At 42.6% G+C, this 27,723-nt stretch overlaps 1 protein-coding gene across 3 annotated transcripts; it reads right to left on the bottom strand.

The window, feature by feature from the left end:
* Positions 1-453: 453 nt before the first annotated feature.
* AMER1 (APC membrane recruitment protein 1) lies at positions 454-26,710 on the bottom strand. 3 transcript variants are annotated; one of them, XM_068247536.1, is made up of 3 exons: positions 26,572-26,710; positions 20,067-20,209; positions 454-4,590 (listed from the first exon to the last, which is right to left on the bottom strand). In XM_068247536.1, the coding sequence occupies exon 3, from the start codon at positions 4,494-4,496 to the stop codon at positions 1,230-1,232; it is 3,267 nt and encodes a 1,088-aa protein (XP_068103637.1). In that variant the 5' UTR covers positions 4,497-4,590; positions 20,067-20,209; positions 26,572-26,710; the 3' UTR covers positions 454-1,229. The 3 variants fall into 3 exon arrangements, with proteins under 3 accessions (XP_068103637.1, XP_068103638.1, XP_068103640.1); XM_068247537.1 differs by lacking the exon at positions 26,572-26,710 and adding an exon at positions 26,057-26,146; XM_068247539.1 differs by lacking the exon at positions 20,067-20,209.
* Positions 26,711-27,723: the final 1,013 nt, after the last annotated feature.

The raw sequence follows: 27,723 nt of genomic DNA, 5'->3' as shown, positions 1-27,723 counted from the left end.
TATATTTGCATAAATCTGCATGAATCCCTAGAAGACATATGACATTATTAATTATGCCCAGTTTGCCCTTATGACCATTTGCATTTGAGCTGTGATTTTAACTAGGGATGCTCAATGAGATACAAATAAAATTCCAGTTGATGCAAGCACATTTTGCATGCAAATTTATAAAGCTTGTAAGTGGACCAATTAAATCCTACTGAGGTAAAATTTGATTGGTCAATTTTCAAGCTGCATAAATTTGCATATTCCTGCATCAACTCAACATTATTGGAAAAACGGTTGGCCATCCCCAATTCTAACCAGATTTGCACATCATTTAGCAGAGGGTCATAAACAGATGATCTTTTTAACTGCACATGATTGATGCTTGCCTGCATTTAGGTATGCTGATCGCTTTGCATGTGAGGAACTTTTCAAGGAACTTTATAATACAGTGAAACAAAGCCAACATTTTTCTTCTTTCAAAAGAATTTTCATTGTACATTTTCATGTGTTCAAGCACCATTGCATACAAATGAAAACAATGTAGTGTTTTATTACATAACAAGTTGAATAATAATTCATTAAAGTTGAATCATGTAGACATTCTGACTCAAACTCAAAGCGTGGAGCATATTATTGGTGGGCCCAGCTCTTTCCCAGTGCATCAGCATATGTTCACAGAAACAGTACAATGTTCATTTTGCCTTTTTAGGTTCGTCTTAATGTCAATTCTACCTAATGTATACATGAAGTATCACAAGGCTTGTACCAAATATGAAGAAATCTGAAAAAATATAACCATGTAATGCTGCATAGGAAACATTAACACCTGTTAAAATAAACAATCTGCTCATTTAAACTTCAAGTTGTTGGGAGTCATGGTCACAAAGGAAGTGTGTTACATGGCTACACCATGGCTGCCAAATAACTTGTACTTATTTTAAAAAGACAATCTATGATTAAAGCACTGCGGTGGTTTTTTTTTCCATTGCATTACAAGTTTAAAAGCAACTGAAATATGTGAGATTTGCTAAAACGGATCTGACCTATAGTAGCTAAAATGTGATCCAACCTATTACAGATAAAATAAATAGTACTGAAGTTGCAAAGCAAGCGTACAATTTTATTTCCATTGGGCTGGCCCATTCCTTTTGGGCTGGCTAGTCTTTTTCCTCTGTATTATTAAGTTACTACTGAGAATAACATATATAAAACAACAAAATGCTGTTGGCATCAGTTAACAATTAGCTGTTTGAACATTCAGTGTATTTATTACTCCAGTCAGTGGGCAATACATCCCTGTGCTCTATAATACCTTTCTTGGAAGGTCCAGACCGTTCCATACAGTCTGCTGGGTTAGTGTCTTTTATCGGTTGTTGAGGCATTGCTAGCGTCACACCAACTGGTTTGGTCTTTACAGGTTTGTTAGGTGGATTGTAATCGTAACTGTATTGTGTTCCAGCCGCTTTCTGCTCTTCCAAAGGTAAGACACGAGCAAGCTTCTTTTTGGTGCCATCCCTGGAGTAGCAACAAGAATTGGCATCCTTTTGGGACGGCCTAGTGTTATACTGTACCATCTCTGTAGTGGTATTGGCCATCTGTCTACTGTCTGTTGCTAGATGGCCGCTTACATTTAAACCAGTAGCTTCTCTGCTATAGCCCGGATTTGAATCTAGAACTGGTGAATATATTTCAAAGGGTTCATCTTTTATAATGACCTGACCCAACATACTGCAGCTGTTGAAACCTTCCTCATCGTCATTTACACAATTCTCCTCATACTGCCAAGAATTCTGTGCGTCTTCCCAGGGAGTAAGGTGATCATAGGATTTCAGCCCACTCTTACATATATGCAATCCATCAAGCTCCAAGTTCTCGGTGTCTAATGACTTACTTCTTCTGTTAAGAGGAGCTGGAACTGGTCTTGAAGGACTTAGCTTATACTGCTCAAGGTGTCGAGGAAGGCTAGTTACTCCCCAGCTATAGTTATGGAAAGTCTGATGGGAGTCCATTTGTAATAAGTGATCATCACAATCAGCCAATGACTCCTGTATATAGCTGTGGTCAAAATTCTCAAAGGACGATACAGCCTCTTCATCTGGACTTAGATCAAGCTGTTGTTCACATTCACCCTCATTTTCAAAATCAACTACATCAAATGTAACCATGGTAGGAAGCACATTTAAGTTGTGATGGAATGAGGAACTAGAATTGGCATTGCCAAGTCTTTGAGAAATACTTGAAAATAGCATGCCATTATCAGCAAAATCTGCTAAGGTCTGGGAGAATTTAACAGCTCGATCACATTCATTTTCTGTATTGTAGTTTGTTAAGGAGGCAAATTCAGAACCAAATACATTCTGGGCATGGTGCATAGGTGTAATACTAGAGTTGGAAAGTTTAGCTAGAGTTGCCAATGTAGTATCACTCTGGTCTCGAGCTTCAAGGCCATCAACATTCAACTCAGAACCAGGTTCTTCCACATGGCCATTGCCATCTGCATGAGGTCTATAACATCTAGGGTAATTAGAATCTAATAAAGGCGTTTCCTGATAATCTTTCCAGCTTAGTTTACCAGTCTCACTTTGTTTAATGACTTTTTCACCAACATCTTTCCTCACATTTTGCAACAACATTTGATCTCTTGTAATGCAGCCCTTACTCCTGCTATGTACACTGGCAGTCCTGACTTCACATTCTATTTGTTTCTCTTTGGAAAAAGAATCTTTGCTTTGATTGCCCAAACCTTTCAAAGATGCTTCTCTTTGCCTTTCCCAGAACAGAAGCTGTTTTTGTATTACTGCCAACCGTTCCTCTTCAGTTTCAGTTGCACCCTTTTTGCAATCTGCATTTGGATTTAAACCACTCTTTAGAGGAAGACCAAAGTTAAAAAACTGATCAAATATTTCAGAGCACAGCGTTTTACTCTCATACATAGACTCTCCACCAGGTGCTGGGCTTATGAGACCATCATCAGGCTCATAAAACTCATAAAGCGCATCTCCACTGTAGCTGTCTCTTGGAAGACGTTCTTTATGGGAAAACCCTTCACCAGCATCATCATCAGGACCTGGCGTGGTAGAATCATAATAGCCTTCATCACTATTCGGAGCAGACTCTTGTTGGTCACTTTGGGGGGTCAATAGTTCTGCACTGCTTAGAACAGTTCTATCAACAAAAGCATCTTCTGCACCCATTGCATATGCAACCGGTTGCTCTTCAATAAAGCCTTTGGGAAGTTCATCGTGCACATTTTCAGCTTCCAGTTCATAACCATCTGCTTCATTGCCATCCTCCAAAAGTTGCTGAAGGTACTCTTCTTCCATGTCATCTGGAGTTGCCATCTCCTCCCCACCTCCCTGATAAGTAACAAGACACGAACGTCTCTTGGTTGCCTCCCTGCTCCTTTCTAAAGAAAGAGAAGTATCACTGATGTTGTCAATGTCTTGCTCAGCAATAATATCTCCACATCCTGTAAGGGAATCAAAACTCTTGAGTGAGGACACGTCCTCAAACATTAGGCTGAGATGATCACTAGCTGAGGGAGGTGAAGAGTCTCTTTCTAAACAGGTGGTATTTACATTATCAGAGGACAATTCAGGACCTGAACAATCAACAAGGCAGTCTGGTTTGGATTCATGTACAAGATTTTGGCCATCATAAAGTCCCTCATTGGTTTCCATAATCAACTCCTCATCTTTGACTGACATCAAGTTGGGCATACTTACAGAAGCTTGACATGTCTCCTCCTCACACACAGCGGTCAAATTCTGTAAACAATCAGGGGAGATTTCTGACTCCAAGTTGTTCATCTTTGGTTGCTCGTGGATGCACTGCAGCTCATCATTCTCTGATGGATACTTATTTAATTTCTCTAAAATAACAGTCTCTGTAATAGGATCATACCGTTCACACTTGTCTGGTTCAGGAGTTTTGCTTTTCTTGTGGCGGCGGATACTGCTAAATAATCCCTTCAACCCTTTCTTTGGTCTTGGAAAGGAGAAGGATTTCTCTCCATTTATCTTTTTGTCAAAACATTCTGTACTGCCCATAGGCGATACATCATTGAAACTAAAATCAAGTTTAACTGGTGAAGTGATTCCAGAGTCTGCACTAAGAGAACTGGGGAGAGTACTTGCCACTTTAGGTTGGTCTTGTCCATTATGCCGGCCAATGCAATGATCAGAATTACCCTTCTTTCCATCCTCCCCAGGTACATCACTGATACCATCATGGGTCTTGCTTTTGCTCAATGATTTTTTAGAGCTTCCTTTTCCTAAACCTTTGTGCTTTCCACCAAAGAAACTGGGTAGAGTAACTATACTCTTTCTTCCCCCAAAGAACTTGAAATGTGTTTTTTTCTGCTTCCCTTGGGTCTGTTCTGTACACAGTCCTGGCTGTACATCTGCTTTGGTAGATTGCCCATTGTGCCCATCATCTTTTACTTCATAGATGGAAGATGAGGACTTTATACCAATAATTGCTTCTTGGCAACTGTGGCCAGTTTCCATGACAACTATTAGACATTAAAAAATAGTGCTGGTTTGAAGAGTAGGTTTGTGGAGGCACCGGACCATGGCTAGTGTAAGAACATTCTTTGCAAACCTAGGGAAAGAAAAAGCAAAACCATTTTAGCTGAACAGAATTCATCAGTAAAATCATAAACATAATGTGCAACAACTGTTCCTGCCATTACAAATCTGAAATATATACAATAAGGTAAAGGATTGTTGTACTTCTGATCTTATATTGGTACTTCAGGACAGCTAGTTTCAAGTGGTCCTCAAATGAAGAGTGCTGAACGCTGCTCCTTCTGTGGGCCGCCAGAGTCCTCATTATTAACACCCAAGGACCCCAGACCATACCTATTCCCATGGTGCTGCACAGATACATCTTTGGAGGATTAGTGCCAGTTTTGAACATGTTCTCATATATTAGGCTACATGTTCACCTTGGACTCAACGCATGAACACCAGACACAAGGGGGCAAGGAGGCAAGCGGCTACGCTCTCAGTGGTAGTCACAAGGAATGGAGGATGAAAATAGTAATTTAGGCTTTTATAGTTATTATTGGGAAGTCATCTGTTGCACTTTAACATACCCATACATATGCACGTAACTTGAACCTCCTCTCTAAGGGTCATTTTTTTTTTTTACTTTTATGTAGGCACTTAATAGCACCCCTTTTTTTTTTATTTCAATAGCTGTTGTTGAAAGTATATTAAGCGTTACATTAGTAATTGCAAATAAATGCACAGTTAGAAATAGAAACATCCAAATAATTCCAGGATCATGACAGTTGACTTAAAGGGGAACTGAAAAGAGAGGTATATGGAAGCTGTCATGTTTATTTCCTTTTAGACAACACCAGTTGCCTGGCAGCCCTGTTGATCCTCTGCCTCTAATACTATTAGCCATAGCCCCTGAACAAGCATGCAGCAGATCAGGTGTTTCAGTGGTTCAGACTTATAAGTCTGATCTGACAAGACTAGCTGCATGCTTGTTTCTGGTTTTCATCAGATACTACTGCAGAGAAATAGACCAGCAGGGTGCCAGGCAACTGGTATTGATTAAAAGGAAATAAACATGACAGCCTCCATAGACCTCTCTCTTCAGTTCCCCTTTAAACAGGGGCATGTGCGACTCCAATGGCCTCAATTCACGGAGCTTTATCAAACACTTTATCAAACATTTGATAATTTACCTCATGGGTAAAATCTAATTTTGAATTCACTAAGGTATTGTAGATTTATCGAATGTTTTATCGATGAAATGATCAATAAATCTATAACACCTTAGTGAATTCAAAATCAGATTTTACCCATGAGGAAAATTATCAAAAGTTTGATAAAGTGTTTGATAAAGCTCTGTGAATTGATGCCAATGAATGCCTATGGGAAAATCTGCATCAGAAAAATTGTGTTCAGTGGAAACAGGCCCATAGGCATTCATTGGAGTCAGTTTTTCTGCATCCAATCTGTGTGTAGTGGAAACAGGCCCAAATATTAACACATCAGGCATATATTCATGTATCTTTGGTCTGAATCCTAGGAAGCGATATACCCATATTGAAATATATAAACATAACAATAGTTATATTGATAAAGATCAAAGTAAGAAATAATTGTAACAAATTAAAATTATGAATTTTATTAGCCAACCTCTGATACTGTTCAAATATTCGTTATTGTTGGGTAGATCTTGTGTCTGATGATGGGAGAGGGGTTTGTGTGTGCTCCCCCCGTGGGCCCCGGGCCTAAAAGGAGGAGGCCGGGGGGGCGGGTGCGGGCCCTGCGGTCTCCCCTGGAGTTGGGGGGCGGTCGGGCCCGGGCGCGCTCCCCGAGCTGAGGATCCCTGGCCGGGGGCCCGGGTGGGGGGTGGAACACGGTCCCCCCCACACAAGCCTAAGGCTGAACCATCACCTTTTCATGCTTCATGGTTGTACCTATAATGTTTACTTATGTCTACAGCTGATATGTGGGTTTTATAGGAGTCTGTTACATTTCTATGTCTCTCCAGCGTAGAAATAACCTCCTCCTGCTTGGAGCCCTGAGTCTTGTCCCGCGGCCGGCTTGGTCACTTGGGCCTATGGTGGAGGCCGGGGGGATCCCTTCGGGCCACTTTTCTTCTATCCCTCCTATGGAGGGGCTGGCCCGAACGGATCCCCCGAGCCGAAGAAACCTGCCTGGGGGGCCTCCCGGACCTGCGGGATGATCCTCGAAGGTAAAGCTTAGATCACCCTGAACTATATACATATATATGGCCCTTCTACTCCCACTCCCCTTACATCTCTACGCTGGTCATTCCTGGGGCCAACTAACAATCTGGACAGGGCAGTCCTAAAAGTCTATACCGAGTATCTTATCGAGGGGGCTCATCCCCCTTCTTAAACTTATAACCAAAATAGCCCTTCTTCACAGCAATAAGATTAAACCCTTACCGCTCAAGGTTCTCTTGCTGCTCCCACAACCAGAGGTATGTCAGGGGAAGGAAATAATATGTCCGACCCCCCTCATACCCACCATGTTAGGATTGTTCCTACAATCCTAGGGATTACGTTCCCTCATTGCTCTCTGTTCCCACGGTCAGTTCTCTCTGGTCTAATATACATAGCACGAAAGTTAAGCTTGCTATGGGTTTTCTTCCACGATGGCACCATTGAATAGCAGAACCCTTTTAAAAGTGTTATCCTTTAATGCACGAGGTCTCAACTCCCCACAAAAAAGGAGGGAGGTGTTCCACGACTTGAGCAGGCACCATCCTGATATTGTATGTATCCAGGAGACTCATTTCTCTACCACCTCATGCCCAGCCTATTTCCATAAACATTATATAGTTAAATTTGTCTCCACTGCCCCTAAAAAGCATAGAGGTGTCCTGGTCTTGATCCATAAAAATTTGCCACTGGATGTAATAAGCACCCAATTAGATACTGAGGGAAGATATGTAACTAACTGGGACCCTATATTCATGGCGCCTTCACCTTATTAGCTCATATGCCCCTCCGGAGCAGGCCTTTAAGACATTTTAAATGATTCAAAAGAAATTAAACGCACAACCCAATACACTCTTCCTATGGTGTGGTGATTTTAACCTCACCTTGAACGAAAAACTTGATAAATCTAAACCCTCTCCAGACAAACTCTCTAAAACACAGAGAAAACGCCTCCAGACTTTAATGGAAAATAACTTTTTAGTGGATGCTTGGAGAGAGCTCCACTGCGATAAAAAAGGCTATACCCACTACTCCGCAGCACACCACACTTATGCCAAAATCGATCATATTCTAGTCACTACATCAACAGTTCCACATCTAGTTTATGTTAGGCATATACCATCTCCGCTCTCAGACCACGACATGCTCCTTGCAAGTCTTGACCTGCAAGCTGAAGTTACTAGACCTCGAACTTGGCGTCTAAATGAATCTATGTTAATTAGCACCAAATCAAGGTCAGAAATATCCTCTCACCTTCAACAATACTTTTCTGAAAATGACCACCCAGACACCTCCCCTGCCACCCTCTGGATGGCCCACAAAGCAGTTATCCGCGGTAAATTTTTACAAATCGGGGCCCCCCCCCCCCAAAAAAAGGAAATATTCCGAGGACATTTCTAACCTGTCTTATAAGCTCCAGCGTCTCAGGTCATTACATCAAATTGAGCACTCTCACTATATCTTAAAACAAATCAAAGATGTCGAGTTGCAGCTACACATCCTTCTCTCAAACAATGTTGAAAAGGCCCTAACATGGACTAAGGCTAATTACTACAGATTTGCAAATAAACCTGACAGTTGGTTAACTGCAAAACTAAGAAATTCCCATAAAACACGATATATAAAATCAGGACCCACCGTGGCCAAGTCACAAGTGACCCAAACAAAATTGCACAAACCTTTCACCACTTCTATCAAACACTTTACTCTGACTCTACTCCACCCCAACATCAGAAAGTCTCCAATTTCCTTCACCAAATAAACTTTCCTAAACTGACTGAGGAACCCAAGAAAATCCTAAATAGCCCAATATCTCTCGAGGAAATTTCTAGTAGTATTGGAAAGCTCAAGACCCGAAAAGCTCCTGGCCCCGATGGCCTCACAGCCCTCTACTATAAAAAATTCCAAGGCATACTTTCCCCTCATCTTCAAACTTTTCTTAATACATTAATGAAAAAAGAGCTAACGCACTCTGAGTTCTTGGATGCTTTTATCACCTTAATCCCAAAGCCTAACAGAGACCCACTCCAGCCCAAGAATTATAGGCCGATCTCACTCCTTAATATCGACTATAAAAATTTTCACAGCCATCCTGGCCCGAAGGATAAACAAATTATTACCCTCTATCATTAAAAATGACCAGGTAGGCTTTATCCCGTTTAGGCAGGCCACAGATAATATTAGGAAGAATGTAGCCATAATTACTCACGCAAACAAAACCAAGAGGCCACTTATGACCCTAACGCTAGATATCGAAAAAGCTTTCAATATGATAGCGTGGCCCTATATGTTTGATGTATTATCCCACCAGGGCCTACCTGACTCTTATACTCACTGGCTGACCCAAATATACTCTACCCCACATGCAACTCTCAAACTTCCGGGATCTCCCAACACCCCAATTAATATACGTAGAGGGACCAGGCAGGGCTGCCCTCTCTCTCCTGCGATTTTCGCTATCATTATAGAGCCATTAGCCTCTTATCTTAGGCAAAACACCTCCATCCAGGGCTACACGATATCGGGCGAAGAATTCAAACTCAGCCTCTTCGCCGATGATATCTTACACACTATAACAAACCCCCACATATCAATCCCCAATCTAATGAAGGCCTTAAAATATTTTGAAGGAATCTCTGGTCTAAAACTTAACTATGACAAATCGGAAGCAATGTACTGTAACTATGGGAAGGCTAAAGCCCTAGCCATCTCCAAACAGCATAACTTCCAACATCGGGACCACTTAACCCAGTACCTGGGAATCAAACTTACTAATGACTATAGCCAGCTGTACCATAAAAACTATGCGCCCCTGTACCGGGAGCTGGCCGCTATGCTCAAGTCGTGGAACACCTATAACATCTCCTGGGCGGGGAGGATCGCGAGTGTGAAAATGACTCTTCTCCCTAAAATATTATATTATATTACTTTAGGGTTCTCCCAACCTCAATTAAGAAAAACGACATTCTAACTCTTCAGAAAGAAATATTCAAATTTATCTGGGCAGGGAAAAAGCCGCGAATATCCCACAAAATACTTTTCTGGCACAAAAAAAAGAGGGTGGTTTGTCGGTTCACAATCTCATTTTATACTATAAGGCCGCACAACTCTCGATTCTCCCTACCATCTACAGTGATGCACATGCTCCTAGATGGGTCTCCCTAGAAAACCTCCTCATCTCCCCCTTATCATGGAAAGGTATATTGTGGTCACATACAAAGGATATTGCCTCAATACGGGACAACTCTATTATAACTTACCATACCCTAAAAATTTGGAGATCAATCAGATTTGTAGCCTTTTTTCAATCACAGCCATCAATCTTAACTGAAATCAAATCTAACCCAGACTTCCCTGAAGGACTCCAGGCGCCATCCTTTTTTTGGTGGTCATCAGAGACCCAACCTACAATTAAGGCATACCTAGTTCGAGGGATGATCCCCTCATGGAACCAGCTAATAGATATCACGAGGCCCAGGACCTCAGCATGGCTCAACATAAGGCAATTATACCATTTCCTATCTAAGTTAGCTAAACCAGGAACCTTCATCCAACCCTCACGTTTTGAAAGCCTGTGTCTTCACGACCCCATGCAAAAAGGAGTGCTCTCATATATTTACTCGATCCTCAACTCCCCGCCAGCGAATCATGTACACCAATACCAAAAACAATGGGAAAATGACCTCCGTTCACAACTCAAAGAGGAGGAGTAGACCCAGTGCCTGGAGACCTTATCTAGGGGTAGTCTGCAAACAACACATATGGAAGTATCTTTACGATTATTACATCGCACATATCTGATCCCCCACAGGCTACATCAAATGGACCCCACGAAAAGCCCACTCTGTTTTAGGGGATGCAAGGTCCCGGGCACATTATATCATGTCTGGTTCTCATGCCCCAAAGTGTCTCGCCTTTGGGGAAGATTACATCACCTTATTAACAGTATACCGTAGTTCTAAAACCTATCACACTGGACCCCAAAATATTCCTCCTAGGACACAAACCAAAGACAATACTTTATGCCCAACATAAACTCATACAATTCATAGCATGCGCTGCCAAAACACACATTGCAGCCAACTGGCTCCCACCGCATCTCTCCTGCCTTCAAGTAGTCAATAATATAAACTCCACAATGATTTGTGAACGCATCAATGCTATCATCAATGATAGAATGCCCCAATTTCAAAAAGTCTGGGACCCTTGGTCCACTAACAAACTCTCTAAGGGCTCGTTTCCACTATTGCGGTGCGGAATCCACCGCTGACGAAATCGCATGCGATTCCGCATGCGTTTTTTGCCGCAAATTCGCATGCAAATTCGCATAGGTGAGTGTATATGCGATTTTAACCATGTCACTGCCTGTGTGAATTTACATTGGTACCTATGCAAATTCGCGGCAAAAAACGCATGGGAAAACGCATGCGATTTCCCTATTAAATACATTGTGTGCGATTCGCCTGCATTCCACACGCAGGCGAATTCTGAGGGCTCTGCCGTGCAGAAAAATCCTTCACAGAAAAACGCACAGCAAAACTGACAAGTGGAAACAGGCCCATCCACTTGTATTGGCTGTGCGAATCTGCATGCAGGAAACGCATGCAGATTCGCGATAGTGGAAACGGGCCCTAAAGGAGTCCAAGTGCAGCTGGACCTTGCTTATCCCTCTAATTGACCTTGGGCAGTCCAAATATAAATATAACTGGCCATTATATTCGCCCACGAAGGTTCACCTAAAAGTTGTTTATGGATCCTCATACCATACGCAAGTTTTGTAGATCTCTTTCTATAACCAACTATACCATAGAACTGACCGTGCCATGTTTTCTATGTTATTTCTATGTTCTTGTTATATCCATTTTTTTTCCTCTCTCCTCTATGTTCTCTATAGCTAATTTATCTAGAACGTAATTGCAACTTCATACGTTGTGTACTTTTTGTTTTCTGTTGCCCATGTTGGGCTATTACAGATTAACCATGTTCTGCTGTAATGTTCTTTCTGCTACCTTGGCACCTTGGTGCCCAATAAAAGTCTTTGAAACTAAAATTATGAATTTTAGAGAAGAGAAATATAAATAAATATTATACAATTTGTAAAAGTGGCAATGCTTTGCTCCGCAACCATCCCGTAAGGAGACGTTCCATCACTAGATTAGAATAATGGTGGCCATACATGGTACAATTTTTTTCATACAATCTTACCATTTCTATGTAATATAAGGGAGCTGTCTAAATTATCCTCTCAGTAGATTCACTTAATTTACCCTTATACTACATAGAAATGGTAAGATTGCATGAAAAAAATTGTACCATGTATGGCCACCATTAGCCATAGCTTTAATCTGTTCAACTAGTGGATTCTCACTAGATCCCCATTTGCTAAAATCTGTTGCCTGGTAACAAATAGGACATAGGACACCAATTATCTAGAAGGAAAAGGAATACTCTCTAAACCCAACTGGAGTATAGCTAATAACGGATTAGGGGAAAGTCGCTTTGAAAGGTAATTAGACATACAGCGAAATATATCAATCCATAACGGTTTTATAAGTGTACATTCCCATATAATATGGTAGAGAGTAGGCCTGAACGATTTTAGGAAAAGATTGAATCGCACGATTTCTGTCAAAAATTGCGATTTCGATTCACGATTTTCTTCAAATCCAGCTTTAGCACTAAATTCACAATGTACACAGTAACATTTACAAACATGCAGTGACAGAAAATAACATCATACTATCAAATTGGTGGTATAATGTCACAGTGTCATGTTTGTAAACCTTACTGCATTATGTGAATTTAGGTGAGAGACTAGAGAAAAAAGGTGGAGATTAGGGAACGCGTGATCACAACGCGATTGCTGCAAGACTACTGGCAGTAGGCCCTAACACAACAGAACCAAAATTTGGCTTATGAGATAGAATTTATTATGCATACTCTGTGTGTATGCAAGATGATGTGGCATGTGCTTGGCAGTGTGGGCACTGTGCACTTGAGCTGATGTGACTGTGAGCTGGACTGTGTGATTAGTGTGTATATATATATATATATATATATATATATATATATATATATATATATATATATATATATATATATATATATATATATATATATATATATATATATATATATATATATATTCATATATTCTAATCACAAAGTCCAGCTCACAGTCATCTCAGCGCAAGTGCACAGTGCCCACACTGCCAAGCACACATCTTGCATACACACAGGTACAGGTACATACAGGGTGTCAGCGTGATCTGTCTGATCTGATGTACGAACTCTTGCCTGACAGTACTGCCGCCCGCCCAGCTGATGACGCGCTAGGCTAGGCGGAGGGAAAGAGCCTGTGGGGGGAGTTTGCCGTCCGCCCAGCTGATGAGGTATTAGGCTGGGCGGAGCAAAAGAGTGTGAGCCTGCTGCGGCCGCCCGCCCTCCCAGCCAATGACATGCTAGGCAAGGCGGAGGGTGATGACGTGGGCGCCGGTGGGAGGTTGCCACAAGGAAGGAGATAGTGAGAGCCGCTAAGTCGCCGCTACGGAGCGGCAAGCGGGAGATAGACTGCCGGCCTGAAATGGTACACTGCTGCACAGCAGGGGGGGGGAAATCGTGAGAAATCGGCACGTTCGCGATCACGGAATCGTCGTTTCCGTGATCGCGATTTCGGTCTAAAAACGATAAATCGTTCAGGCCTAGTAGAGAGTACCGATATCTTTCTTGCACCTCCAGCACTGCGGAGATTGTTTAGGATTAAAAGGTCGCTAGCTTCCTTGGAGTTAGATACCAATTCAATATGATCTTGAAAAAGATCTCCAAATGTGATGTAAACCGCACCCTTTGAAGATGCGTACACACCTAACAATTGATGCAAACCAAGGGCATTAGGACTCAATCAACTTGGGCGACATCGCTGGGCCGGCCTCTACAGACGGAGCAACGTGTGTGACGTTGTGGTGGGCGGGGGAGCAGTGTCTTTAAAGAAGTTGGCTGTTGCTTGGCCACGTTGATACGACGGGTGGATTGATTGCCATGCGGCCATCGCTGGTTGGGGGCCACTGCACACACACATCTGTCAGCTGAGGCAGTTATTGGCCACCTCAAGCCAGGCATGTGTGCAAATCTTTACAGTAAATAAAACCAGAGGTGAAAATAAACTAATAAGATACACAATTGCATCTATCAACCAACCTCCTGGAGTGGCTGGATAGTGTAATGGTTAAGGGCTCTGCTTCTGATACAGGAGACCAGGGTTTGGATCTCAGCTCTGCCTGCTCAGTAAGCCAGCACCTATTCAGTAGGAGACCTTGGGCAAGTCTCCCTAACACTTCTACTGCCTATAGAGCGCGTCCTAGTGGCTGCAGCTCTGGCGCTTTGAGTCCACCAGGAGAAAAGTGCAATATAAATGTTCTGAGTCTGTATCTAATATTTAATTTAAGAATTCCACAGTTTTATTTTCTATGTATCAGCTAGGTTTAATGTTGTATTGTCTCAACTGGATGATACAGTCTTTCACACAGTCTAAGCCAAAATATATGAGCTACTGATTTTTTTTATCTCTACCCTGCACTCGGAGGCTGTTCTCTTTCAGGAAATAGTTTTATTGCTGTTAGTCTTCATCAGTGAGGATTATACTATAGGCCACTAGGTCCCCAATGGAGAAGAAACTGTCACTTGCATACCTGATGCTTAACTCTTTCAGGCAGAAAAAAAATAGAAAAATAAAAGACTTGGCACTGTAAACGCACATGTCTATTCCATGTCACCTCAGGCACACTTCAACTTTGTTTTGAAGCATGTCCCAAATACCATGTGAATTTTAAAACCTCAACCTGAACAGGTATAAAATAGTTCATTTGGGGAAATGGAGGGGGTGGGGAAGGGAAATTCAACTGAACAGAGAGAGGAAAGCAAGGCGTGTTCTTGGAGATGTGGAAGAAGAAAAAACAAACAAACAAACAGAAAAAAGACTGCCACAGGAAATACATACTATTCATTCATTTATTTATAAAGGTTGCAACTCATAACTTTATGCTTCAGTCGGAATTTGAAAACGTATTCCCAAATATAAAAAAAAAAAAAAAAAAAAAAAAAAAAATGGAGCTCAGAGTTTGTTTGGTTTGACAGTTTTTAGGGGGCTGATGACATGCTGGTAAAGGTGGCCATACACTGCAAAATCTATCTTACAATATCCTTTGTAACACGAGGGCCTACCCAAACTCTCTGTTCAAAGTTTATTCAATCTGTTGACCCATTATGCCAATTTTTCCGTTCCACGTACACTAATGAAGTTACTGTAATTTACATGAAATTGTATGTACTGTAATTAACTTCACATGCAAGTTTTTGCATTCTATCGCATTGTATGCCCTCAAGCAAGATAAACCAAAACGGATTAATATTGACATGTGACAAGGGGGCTGATACACATAACTGCAGTAATACTACCATGCTTACACAGTGCATGGCGATATAACTCTTACTTCCGCCTGCGGTACTGCAGGTTACGCTTTAAGCGCAACTCTCGGTAGTGCGACTATTGCTACAATAAGGCACATTACAAAGGAGCATAACCATTAACGCGCATTAACATAGTAACGGTTGCGCTACTACAGTATTGCGAGTTGCACTGATAGCATAATTCATGGTACTGCAGGTAGAAGAAAGTGTAATATTGCCGTGCTCACCATACGCCTATTATTTCAGGTTCCCGTTAAGTATTTGATGCAGAGGATCAGTAGAACAGCCAGGCAATATAGTTTGCTTAAAAGGAGGGAAAAAAATTTGACAGCCTCCATATTTTCTCTCACGCCGGATCACTTTAACAATAAAAAGAGAAATGTGGCTGTGACTCAGTTGGACTACTACCACCCTGTCAGACTGTCATTGCAGTAACCATTTGCCTCACAGGAAGCCAGGATCAGATTGCCAGAGTTATTAGATAAAGGTTGGTGTGCTCATGTGAGTGTTGGCAGAGTAAAGAGGAGCAAGTCTGTCAGCATGGAGGAACTGGCCAGCTGTGATCCACTAGGACAAGTTATTCTTTATATTGCAAAGTGTAGTGTGAAACCAAGCACACACTTGCTGGCTGATTGCCGTATGAATTTGCAAGTCTAGTGTGAGATAAATATGTGATAGCGCTCAAGGATGCACCTGAAATGCAAGCCAACAGAGGCAATGCAGAGCCCCTCTGGAACTAAATACATGCCCTGAATGCAAAACAGATGCAAATTATGTGCCAATTCTAATCTAAAAATTTTGAAAGTGGATGTAAAGCAGTGAATGCAGCTAGCCACTAGTATACTTACGTTACATTTGCACAGTGGGAGACATGGCAGCAATTTCAAACAGGTAATAATTTGTGCACACATTATCACTGAAACTAACACCCCCACTTTGCCTGTAGTGAGTGCTAGTTGTGTAATATAGTCCAGTTATTGGAGCTCTGCACATCAATGCAGATAAATCATTCAGGTATAAGTTTTGTTTGAAAGCGCTGCCATGTCTCCCACTGTGCAAATAGTGTGAGATAAATGTCCCTCTGAGGACATTGGTTATGTTTTTAGCTACCCGTCAAGTTGGATCACTAATGACTGACCTCTACTGCTCTTTTATTGTAGTCCCTGCAGCAGGGTACCTCTTGCTTGTTGTAATGTCTGCCGGCTCCAGTCAGCGGTGAAACGCCGAGACCCAACATGTAGCTCCAACTTCCGTGTCTCGGCGGGCCACTGACTGCACGAGGATGCGCAGCTCCCATTGGACAGGCGGAGGACGCGCTCTCAGTATGCGCTCCGCCGATGTAAACAGTAGCCACGTGTGTCAGCTGATTGCTGTTGGTTTCCTTCAATTCCCCTTTTTGTTCATTGATTAGTCCTTGTATTTAAAGCAGGTGAGCACTCCCAGTCTTCACCCGTGATAGCATTAGCTTTGGCTTGCTGGGTGTGCGCTCACTGACTGATTGATTCCTGTTGCTGATATCTGCCTTGTATCCTGACCACGTTAACCGCGGATTGATTCCTGCTGCCGACCACTGCTTTATATCCTGACTACATTTATCTGTACTGGATTACCTGTTACCAACCTTTCTTCTGTACCTGGATTACGCCTGCTAGCTGCCTGGATTGACCTCTGCTTTGAACACGGACTTACATGACTGGACCGACATTGGCTTGTGAAAGACCACGATACCTCCGGAAAGTGTTCTGGACTGTTTGCTACTCTGGAACCTCTGCCTCTGCAGTCATCTGGTTATTCGTTTGAATTGCCTAGTCCACCAGGCCTCAGGTGACTATTATATACAGATACTTGTGAATACTGTGCCCATTGCACTGCTAGAAGTTATTGGTTTTGTTTGGTGGATTACTACCTGTCAGTCTGTATGTTACATCCACCTGCAGGGTGTATTGTAGTATTGTGTCAGGTAGGAGTATGCGCAGGTGTTACGGGCTGGGCTATAGGTAAGTCATATGGGCATACAGCCTGACCTATAGTCATTGACCAGACAAGCCTGACACTTGTCCTTTCTGTCCTATCTTCACCTGCAACTATTTCTATAAAACGAAAAAGGCTACCGAGCAGTGTTTCCGTTTACCAATCATTACTACAATGTCTTGAATTCACTAAGACCTGTGATGCAAAAATTTCATGTGTGGTAATTTACCTCATGAGGTAAAAAAAGATTTTTACTGAGCATTCACTAATATATTCACACATGTAGTAGTATTAGTTTAGAATAGTTAAGAACTGTATGAAAATTTACAAAGGTTTTTACCTCATGCGGTATTTCATTTGGCATTTTAAAAAATGGTGCAGTATTGGATATTGGATGGATTATTACAGTACAGGGAAAAAGGAAGCCAGACACAGACAGCATTTATTTTTTATCACACTGACAAAGTTCAAGTCCAAGCTGCATAAAATTAACATAAAATTGGTATCAGCTCAAAACTATTAGTATCTTATGAACCATTTATTAACTCTCTTATTTTCCTGAATAGCTTAGTTAGTTTTCTAGTTTTCACATTTTCTCTGCTCTCTATTTCCTCCTTTCTATAACCTTATGAATGGCAATTTGTTATCTTAGCGATAGCTCCAGGCTGGAGGTAAAATACTGAACATGGCCTCAATTCATCAACAGGCGTTAGGTTAGATAAATGCGTGTGTGTTAATAAATTACCTCATGCGAAGTTTACAGCTTTTTCAAGCATTCATCAAAATTTTATCACTTCACAGCCGCATTAGCTATTTTTCCGAAAGCCTTAGGTAACTGTTAGGTATCAGTGCAATAAGCCTTTGATAACACTTATTTATCAAAGTGTGAGGTATTTTACCGATCAGAAGGGCGGAACGTGTGGCATTATAGGTAATTAAGGCTGGCTTAAGACAGCACGTGACCTGCTTTTCCCACCACTCGCGGTCTAGAGTTCTAGAAGAGAGGACAAGTGAAGGACAAACCTTGTGTAGTGGCCGCCGGGAGGAAATCCACTGTATATGGGCTGCTGCAATCCTGTCACCACACTTGTGATAATCATGTCAGCATTGCGCACAACTTGCAGATTACTAGAGTGAAAATGCTTACGGTTTCTGTACACTGCCTCTTTATCTTTTAGTGGAATTAATGGCACATGAGTGCAGTCTATAGCACCCATTACGTTTGGCATTCCTGTCATCTTGAAGATTGTTTTTTCACCCCGCCCCATTCTGATCTGGTATTTGGCAAATGAATATGTTTTGGTGCTACAGTACGTATAACACCCAGTACTTGTACAAGAATACGTGAGAATGTCGCTTGGGACATCCCAACTACCTCCCTTGCAACAGCCTGATATGACCCTTTACCTAAGAAATGAACAGCCAAAAAAAATATTTGTCAGACCAGGTATTGCACCCACTCCTTTGAAAGGTGCTTTCAAGTTTATCTCTGAATTCTTGGTATGAACTTATAATCTTTCTTGAAAGACAAAATTTATGAATTATTTCACTTTCAGTGTACTTGTCTAGAAGAATACAGGGTCTAAATTTACGCACGGAAATCAGCCTGACCCTATTTCTATCCCTCCTACGCCTTTGCATAATCCTCAACTCGTACATAAGTAGTTCAAAAGGCTCTGTTTTCAATTTCACTTTCTTCTGACAAGAACAAGAGACTGCAGGAGATATTCTGTTCGGTAATCAACACTAAGCCACACCCAACTTTTACTTCATGAATGCAGACTTCACACATTTTACCGTCAACTTATCAAACTGTTAACATTTGAACGTTTGATAAACGTTCGGTAAAATTGTTGATAACCACTCAGTAACTTTCATGAATACAAACTTAAAGAGACTCTGAAATCTCCTAAAAACGAGGTTTTTACTTTATTTAAAAACCTCTTTAACCTAATTGCCCCTCCTAAAACGCCGCATCCCTGCGGCTGACAACGCCATAAATAACCCCAAATTACCTGGGGGACATCGCAGGGCTCCTTCCACATAGAGGCAGATCTTTCAGCTGCAGCTCTGCCTCTACATGCGTCTATCAGCACGGATTGCCGTCTCTCCCCCACCTCTCTCAGTCTTCCTTCACTGAGAGGGGCAGTGGAGAGGTGGAGATACGCGCTGATTGACGCGCATGGAGACAGCTGCAGCTGAAAGCTCTGCCTCCTACAGCAGCAAAATTCAGGACCAAGTTGTGGATTTTGCTGGGGTAATTAGGGGTGATTTATGGTGTTGTAAGCCGCGGGGATGCGGCGTTTTAGGAGGGGCAATTACGTTAAAGAGGTTTTTAAAGTAAAAACCTCGTTTTTAGGAGACTTCAAAGTCTCTTTAAGCCTAATGACTGTTAATTTACCAAAACGTTTGATAAAACGTTTGAAAACACTTCATGCATTGAAGCCCAGGTCACTTATTTTACCACAATTGTTATTCTTTGTGAATGGACATTCATGAGGTATTTACCTCAAGTCAATACATGCGGTAGCAGCCTTTGTGAATGGACCTTTCTTAAAAAAAGGTTTGGTAAAACCAGTTTTTAAAGAAAAGATTTCCCCAACTGTTCTGAATGACGTTAGCCTAGGGCAGGAGACATCATTGCACAGAGTGTAAGGTAAGAAGTGCTACTGGAGAGGATGTTCATGAAGATACTTATGAGGGAGGTAATGCTTCCACACACTCACTGTCCAAAAAAGCAGGCATCACTAAGATGCAAGTTGAACATTGGTGCTGCCCTCAGATAATGTGACTGACTCACAGTGGATAAAACAACTATAAATATTTTTTTGATAGGTAAAAAAAATTCACATACAAGTTTTCAAACATTTATATGAGCTAGGAAGCTGCAGTCATTACACACGGAAATGACAAATTGCAAATAACTCACCACGTCCAAGCTAAGCTAGGAAACAGGCATGATGGGACACTGTGACACACAGAAGTCCAGCCGATGTTCATGTTTACCCATAGACAGCCAACAAAATGAGTGTCATTACAAGAGCAGCATTCCTTCTGGACACGTATCAGACCCTATAGTTAAACAGAAATACTTTGTAAATCACATGAATGGAACACTACATGTCCATACCTCAAGCATCTTTCCATGTGCTTCTCACACGCTTTCATCCATACGCTGTTGCTTCGGAGAAACTCAAATACAGTCACACACCACAGAAATATGGATGGATCCTCAAGGTCTACCCACAGCCAAGTCTTACAATCACATGCAGTAATGCCTTTAGCTACAGACAGATATAGTCCTTACAGCTGCTCATCACACTTGTAGATTTTCCCCAGCAGATTCGTTCATAGTGGTTGAATCTCCCGGAGATCAATGACAACATGGCTCTGGATCGTAATGTCAACAGATTTTCATCCAGAATAGGGTGTGCAGGGTGGAAAGATCTAGTGGTAGCGGCATTCAATTTTGGGCTGACTAAGGAGTCATCAGCCGGTCTTCATTACTTCCCCCCCCCCCCCCTCTAAGGCTTAACACACACCATACAATCTTGGTTGTTCAATCTTACCACTTTCATGTAGTATAAGAGCTTGTCCAATCAATCATTCAAGGTATTTTCAATCTGTTGGCCCTTATACTACATAGATTTGGTAAATCTGTACAACCAAGATTGTATGGTGTGTGTTGAGCTTTAGATTGATGTGAAATGTCTGGGCATCGATCTGACAGGGTCGATCAGAAAGGGAGAATCAACTAGTTTACTTTATTCTCTTTTTTTTTTTTTAAACGAAATTAATCTACCCTTGGAAGTATGCACAGATCTTTAGAAATACACACACAGTCCCATTTACCAAGGGCACATTTCTGGCAATCTTCAGTCATCTTCAGTCATCTGCCACACAAAAAACAAAACCATCAAGGCTGGTTCACACTTGGTGCTTTTTCTGCGCTTTTCCTGCGATCAGCAAAGCACTGCTACTAATGTATCCCTATGGCTACAGTCACACTAAGACGTTTGCAAATTCGATCAATCGCAAACGCGCTGCATGCAGCGTCTTTGGGGCAATTGCTCCGTGATTCTCATTCTATTGAGGGGGAACCACAAGCGCAAAGCGTACTGAAGTCGCAAGACCTTGCCGCAGAATCGCGGGCCCAAATGTGATCGTCAGGAAATGGCGCCCAATGTGAACTGGCCCTCACCAGTAAAATTTCATAGATCTATTTTGTATGAAAAGTTTTTTGTTTTTTTTTCTTTTGTTTTTTAAACATCATTGTAGCCTCTAATATATATATAGGAAACAAGAGAGGGTAAAACACACAGGGGGAAAAAATCACACTCTAATGTGAACTATATGAGTGAATATCCCTGCTGCTGGAACAAGCTTGGAAGCTCTTGTCTGTGATCCCATCTTTCCAGCATAGGGGAGAACGTCAGGAACAGTACCATTTCTTATGCTGTCTAGTTCTCCTATATTGGACTCCCCCACCAGCACCAGTCTCCCGACCATGGCTTGTGGCCCAGGGATTTCATGCATGAGCAGTGCTGCCAAGAGGACATCCATCTGGCCAAATAAACTCAGCATCTATTCCTCTTGGGTGTTTCCAGGATGGAAACCAAGTTAAAACTGAGGAACCAGGGGAGGGTGCTTGATAACCCTCAAATAATAGCCGGTATAAAGGCCTTATAACAGAAGACACATACCAGAGAGGGAGTGGAGCTTGACTCCTCAGAACTATGGGAGCAAGAGCCTGCGGACGCTTCCATGGTCAGCATACACAAGACTGACCAGGATGCACAACCCTTGAATAGGTCACCTGAAGGTTTCCGCTCAAACATAATGAAAAGGTTTGCTTTACCTTAGAAATCCACCGCATTACTGAGCAGACTAGCTCAATCAGCGGCTAAATGCGGCGAGATGTCCGCTGGGATGCACGCCGAGCCATGGAAAGCATTCTACTTCCTCCTTGGTCACGTAATGCGGAAGTCACATGTCCCCCTGCGCGCGTCCTTCAGCGGAAGCCGCTCCGGCGTGTAACACAGACTGGGGGAGAAGCCGATGCAGACATCAAGCACCCGAGCTGGCTCGCCTGACCAGCGCTGACATAGGGGACACTTGTATGCCGCGGCTCCTGAAATCTATCATGGTTGGCCAGCACTCCCCACACAACCAGCATCCTGCTGAACAGGAAAACAACTGATGAGGGTAAGGGAATACTGCCTTATGTAGGGTGCCTGCCTAATCAATTATGTTAATTCTTTTAACTAGTATCCTGTCCAGTTGGAAATGGAGGGAGACAAGTCTCAGGGTTGCTGTCCTGAGACGTCCTGGAAAATAATATATAAATATATTTCACTTATAATTATACTGGTTTGGAACAAATGCATAGTTTTATGTGGACCGATTTATAGCTATTCTTATTGGACTAGGAGTTTCTTAAAGAGAATCTGTACTGTATAATTTGTACAATAAAAAAAAAATACCAATCAAGTCACTATGATCTCCTGGATTCTTTGCCGTTTCCGCCGCAATTCTGGCTTTTAATCGCCAGTTTTAGGCAGTGTTAACAAACAAAAAACATGGCCGCTAACCAGGAAGTGATGTATGTGTGTATATATATATCTATATCTATCTAATGTTACAGTATACTACAAGTTTTTATTACCAGTGAATTATCTGCACTCCTGTCAGGGAATCTCAGAGTTTCTCAGCATAACAAGCTGAAACAGAGAGCAGAGGCCTGTCTGTGAAAGATAAACAAAGCAAAGCACACACAGAGCCTGCAGAGGGCATGCCTAACTTCTCCCTATTACAGCAGAGGCAGCATTCCTCTCTATGTCAACAAAACCTGACAAAGGAAAGAAGATTAGTTATATTACAGAGACAGTGCAACTAGAAAAGGCTGCAGTAATCCAGCGCACATTAGGAACTTATAGCATGGAAGAAATAAGGCTGACATTTTTGTTAGAGAGTCTCTTTAACCTCTTGACGACCAGCTAACGCCGATCGGCGTAAACTGGTCGTCTGCGGGTTACCATGGAAACGGCCGCTCGATCGAGCGGCCTTTCCATGTCAGTTCACGGAGGGTGTCTCCATGAACAGCCGGAGAGCCGCCGATTGCGGCTCACCGGCAAAATGTAAACACGCGGGGAAGAAATCCCCGCTGTTTACATCATACGGCGCTGCTGCGCAGCAGCGCCGTAAGGCAGATCGGCGATCCCCGGCCTCTGATTGGCCGGGGATCGCCGGCATCTGATAGGCGGAAGCCTATCCTTCAATGCGCAGGACGGAACTCCGTCCTGCGCATTACGGAGAGAGGGAGGGAGGGAGGTAAGGAGGCAGAGGGCGGAAATGGCTGCGGAGGGGGGCTTTGAGGAGCCCCCCCCGCAAAACGCAGATGGCCGGCGGCGATCAGACCCCCCCGGCAGGACATCCCCCTAGTGGGGAAAAAAGGGGGGGGGGGGGGTCTGATCGCCCTGGCATAATACTGATCTGTGCTGCGGGCTGGAGAGCCCACGCAGCACAGATCAGCCAATACAGCCCTGGTCGGCAAGTGGTTAAAGTGAACATAATTTGGGGGAAAAAAAAAAAAAAGTTTGGACTTGCCTGGGGCATCTACTAGCCCCCCTGCAGCTGCTCTGTGCCCGCTGGGACAAACCGATCCTCCGGTCTCCCGCAGCGGCTCAGTTTCAGGGAAGGATCAAAGGCAGTAGGTGTAAAGCAGCTGGCTGATAATATTCAGCCTGCCTGACTGCTTGTTGCCCAATTTAGATCACATGAAGAATACAGGTTTGCCTGTTCAAACATCAATCCGACGGCGAAATGTTATTTTTACAATAATTTTGCGCACACACACCCATTTCACCTCAACCGACCTTTACTGTTATGCCTGGTACACACCATGCAATTTCCTGTCAGATAAATGGGTCGAATAGATCATTTCCAACAGGTCTGTTCTAATTTACGATCATTTTTCCGATCAATTTTGTATAAAAAGTGATCAGAAAATTGATCCGAAAAACGATTGGAAATCAGATCGTTACCAGGCATGAATTTTTCCTTAATAAAATTGAGCTAGGAGTACACTATCCAATTTCTAGTAGATAAGGTAAGCAATCAATATCTACCCAATATCAATTGTTTATCTGTTCCACCACCTTATTTCATTACATATTAGATAAGAACAAAACAGTGCCCACACATTCAATCATCAGATGGATCCCTCTCTCATGAAAATCTGATCAGATATGGATCTGTTACCACCACACAATCTACAGAGATTTTAGCATGTAAAACCTGTGGTGTCGTCACCGCCTGCTGGACCTCCAGGTCTCTCCATCTACTTTGCTCCCCCCTGGCCGTGCAGAATGTTGGCAGAGGAGCATAAACAACTGTCTGCTAATGTGCTCCACGTCCTCTCTCCATCGCCACCAGGGCGCCTGTTCCTCATGACCCAGTGGCACATACATTATCTGACCACGTACATGTCATTGGGTCAAGGAAAACAAGCAACCCAGTGGTCGAGAGGACACAGGAGGAATGCACTGGCAGATAGGTGACTGGACAAGCTCTATTCTCCCTCGGTCTGGGGGAGCACATTCTGGAGAGCTTTCCAGTCTGTGCGATCAAAAGTTACAATAGATAGATTTTGGCCCTAAATCGATCTAAAATTACAATAAATGATTGAATCTGCTAATGTATGCGCACCTCCACCCTAAAAACTTTAATTGATACCAATAGGTGCAAGGTGGTAAAATGATTGGTATCACCCAATCTGGAAAATATCGCATATGTCCTGGAATGAGCTTACATTGCTATTGGTACTAGAGTAGACAAACTGTGTCCTATGATTCAATAAGGTTGATTCACTAAGCAGCATTAAAAACTACCAAGCACGGGCAGTGTGGGATAAATTCATTGCGTGCATGCAGTCCTGTTGCGTAGCATGCGCTCTTACACATGCTCCTTGTCATTGCCAAGTGATGTGATGTAGGGCAACCTCAATACCTCAGTAGCTCGGCTGCTACTTTTTTAATTAACGTAGTAGCGGGCGCGTGCGGATTTTATCCTGCGCTGCTTGTTCACTGCAGATTTAACGCTGCTTCATTATTCAACCGGATTACGAGGCAGGGAGCACATATAGTGGAGTAAATTATTGTTTTGCCACACATGGCAAAATGCGCACTAACCATTGTAGTCAACGGCCCATATGCAATTAACCTTTTCTCCTAGGAGATAATTTTTGTCTAGTCTTTAAAAATATACCTTTTCAGTACTTTGCAATTGATGAAGTACCAAAAAGTAGGTGAAAAAGTACAATTAAAATAATTTAGTATTTTCCTGCTTGCTGGTGGTTTAAAAGGCATTTTATTGACAAGTTGTGAAAATATCACCTAGGGGAAAACTCAGAAAAAGTCATTTGCATAAGGGCCAATGGCCCCCTAGGGAATCTCACGTAATTCATGTTCATTCAACTTTTTTGCCACAATTTTAAATTGCTCTGCAGTTTCCTTTTTCCTGCACATCGCTCATGTTCCAAAATTCAATACACTTCACCACAAGCCGTAACATTGCAAATAAATGTTGAAAAATCGCGTGTGCATAATGCAATCACTATGCAAACCTAGACGGCAGCAAAAGTAGAAAATGCCGGCAGAAAAACGCAGACGTGCCCCCAGCATGAAACTGTCTAAAAACTGTTATAGGACAGGATTTTTGGGAAGGGTGCCATAGTAAAAATGCTATATGGAGACTTGCTGTCTGTGGAATGATTGCAGAAACATTCAACAGCTGCTGGGAACGTCTGCAGCCATAACAAACCTAATCTGATCACATGTAAAGACACAAACTCACTGAAGAACTGCTGTGCAAACAGCACAACAGAAACATGTCATGTCAACAGTGCCTACAAAAACTTACGCTTATGCAGGGTTTTCACCAGCAAACAAGTAGTATTCTGTGTATGAAAACCAAAGTATGCAATAAAAAAGTAGAATAATTAAGTTGTTATTGCACCATTTACGATTCTATTTCAAATGATTACCCCCCCCCCCCCCCGAAAAAAAAACCGTTTGCAGCACTGTGCAATACATTAATATATGCTAGAAAAACAAACAAACCAGGAGACCAGCATCTTCTAGCACAGAACCATCAGCAACTGCATGTTCTAGGTTTAGAACGTTGTGTTTATATTTGTCCTATCAGCAGGATTGGATCAAGCTGAATCCAAATAGATGGACAAATATAACACATACGCCTGATCTAGTTATAGTGCATTCACGAATACATGACTATCTGACCAGAGGAGTTTGTGAACCTGAACATTTCCTAAATACTGCATGGCATTAACAGGGCCCAAAACTGAAAAATAATATGCTTCAAAATATACAGCATAGTTCTACCAACTTGCCACACAAACAATGAAATAAACACACCTTCAAGCCCATGAGCGTTCCAGTGAACTGCTCTCCCCCTTCTTTGTTCTATAGCAGGTTTCAGCCATTTTCTCTGTAGTAGGAGGCTCAATCAGTGTTTGTCTATGTCACCAGCTCTCCTCCCAAGCAGGGGCGTAGTTTGTGTGAAGTCTCGCACATGCTCACATACACTCCCCCCTTACGTCATTAGAAGCAGCCTGGTTTTATTTTCCTCCTCTGAACCAGGAAGTGAAGTAGAGAGCAGAAGCGAAGGCTTGCAAGAACTGTGAACTACTTTTCACCCATCTGATTGCTGCAGTGCTTTGATAGGATAGCATGCAAAAGATATGTTACTTTTTTCCGACTTGATTCTATGACATTGCTTCCCTTATCTGTATGTCTCTGTCTATCTTCTAACCTATCCACGTATATTTGGCTCTCTGTGTGTGCTGCTCAGCGCGTTCTCTTCCTGGAACGCATTTTCTCCAGCCCAAAGGCTGCCTGTGTTACAATAATGAGGGAGAAAAACTGGCAAAAGTGTGTGTCATAGAGCGTCCGTAGGAAGGCAGCCGCAACAACATTCAGTGAAAGAGAGGGCTGTTGGGGGTACTATGTTCACATGGAGGGCATGAGAGCTGCAGGAAGGTGGAGGGGGGTGAGAGGGTGCTACTGTCACATGAAGGGGGGACTGATGTATTATTTATTTATCAATATCATTTGTAGGGGCATGGTGGTTGTCCACTCACATATGAGGGGTTCACACACCTTCAGGCTCCAGCTTTGTGTGTCTTCTCCCCTCTAGCTCTAGTGCCTGACTGCCTGTCATCTCCTTTGAACTTGATTATATGAGCCATGAGGTGATCAAGATGCCGATGTTCCAACATTTTAGCATACCCGACAGAATAGCATACAAATGCTACTGAGCATGTGCAAAGTCATGCAGGGCAGACATTAACCCCATAATTCCCATCAGCAGCATTAACCTTTTCAACCCCAGTTAGCTGCCTGTGTGCTGATGTGCAATCTCCACTATCCAAGTGGACATAGAGTAAGAATAAAAAGTTGTCCGAGCGAAGCGAGGACCGAGCCCGCAGCCCAGCGAGCGAAGCGAGCGGGCAAGGGGACACTGATTCTACTAACAAGGGGTATATCACTTTAAATGTATGCTATTCT

Source organism: Hyperolius riggenbachi, chromosome 8 (genome assembly GCF_040937935.1).
Source record: "Hyperolius riggenbachi isolate aHypRig1 chromosome 8, aHypRig1.pri, whole genome shotgun sequence".
NCBI classification, from domain to species: Eukaryota; Metazoa; Chordata; class Amphibia; order Anura; family Hyperoliidae; genus Hyperolius; species Hyperolius riggenbachi.
This window is presented reverse-complemented; position numbering and strand designations above follow the sequence as displayed.

Bases quoted from the DNA above. Each gene is read 5' to 3' on its own strand.
- AMER1 (XM_068247536.1), bottom strand. From the start codon at position 4,496: ATGGAAACTGGCCACAGTTGCCAAGAAGCAATTATTGGTATAAAGTCC.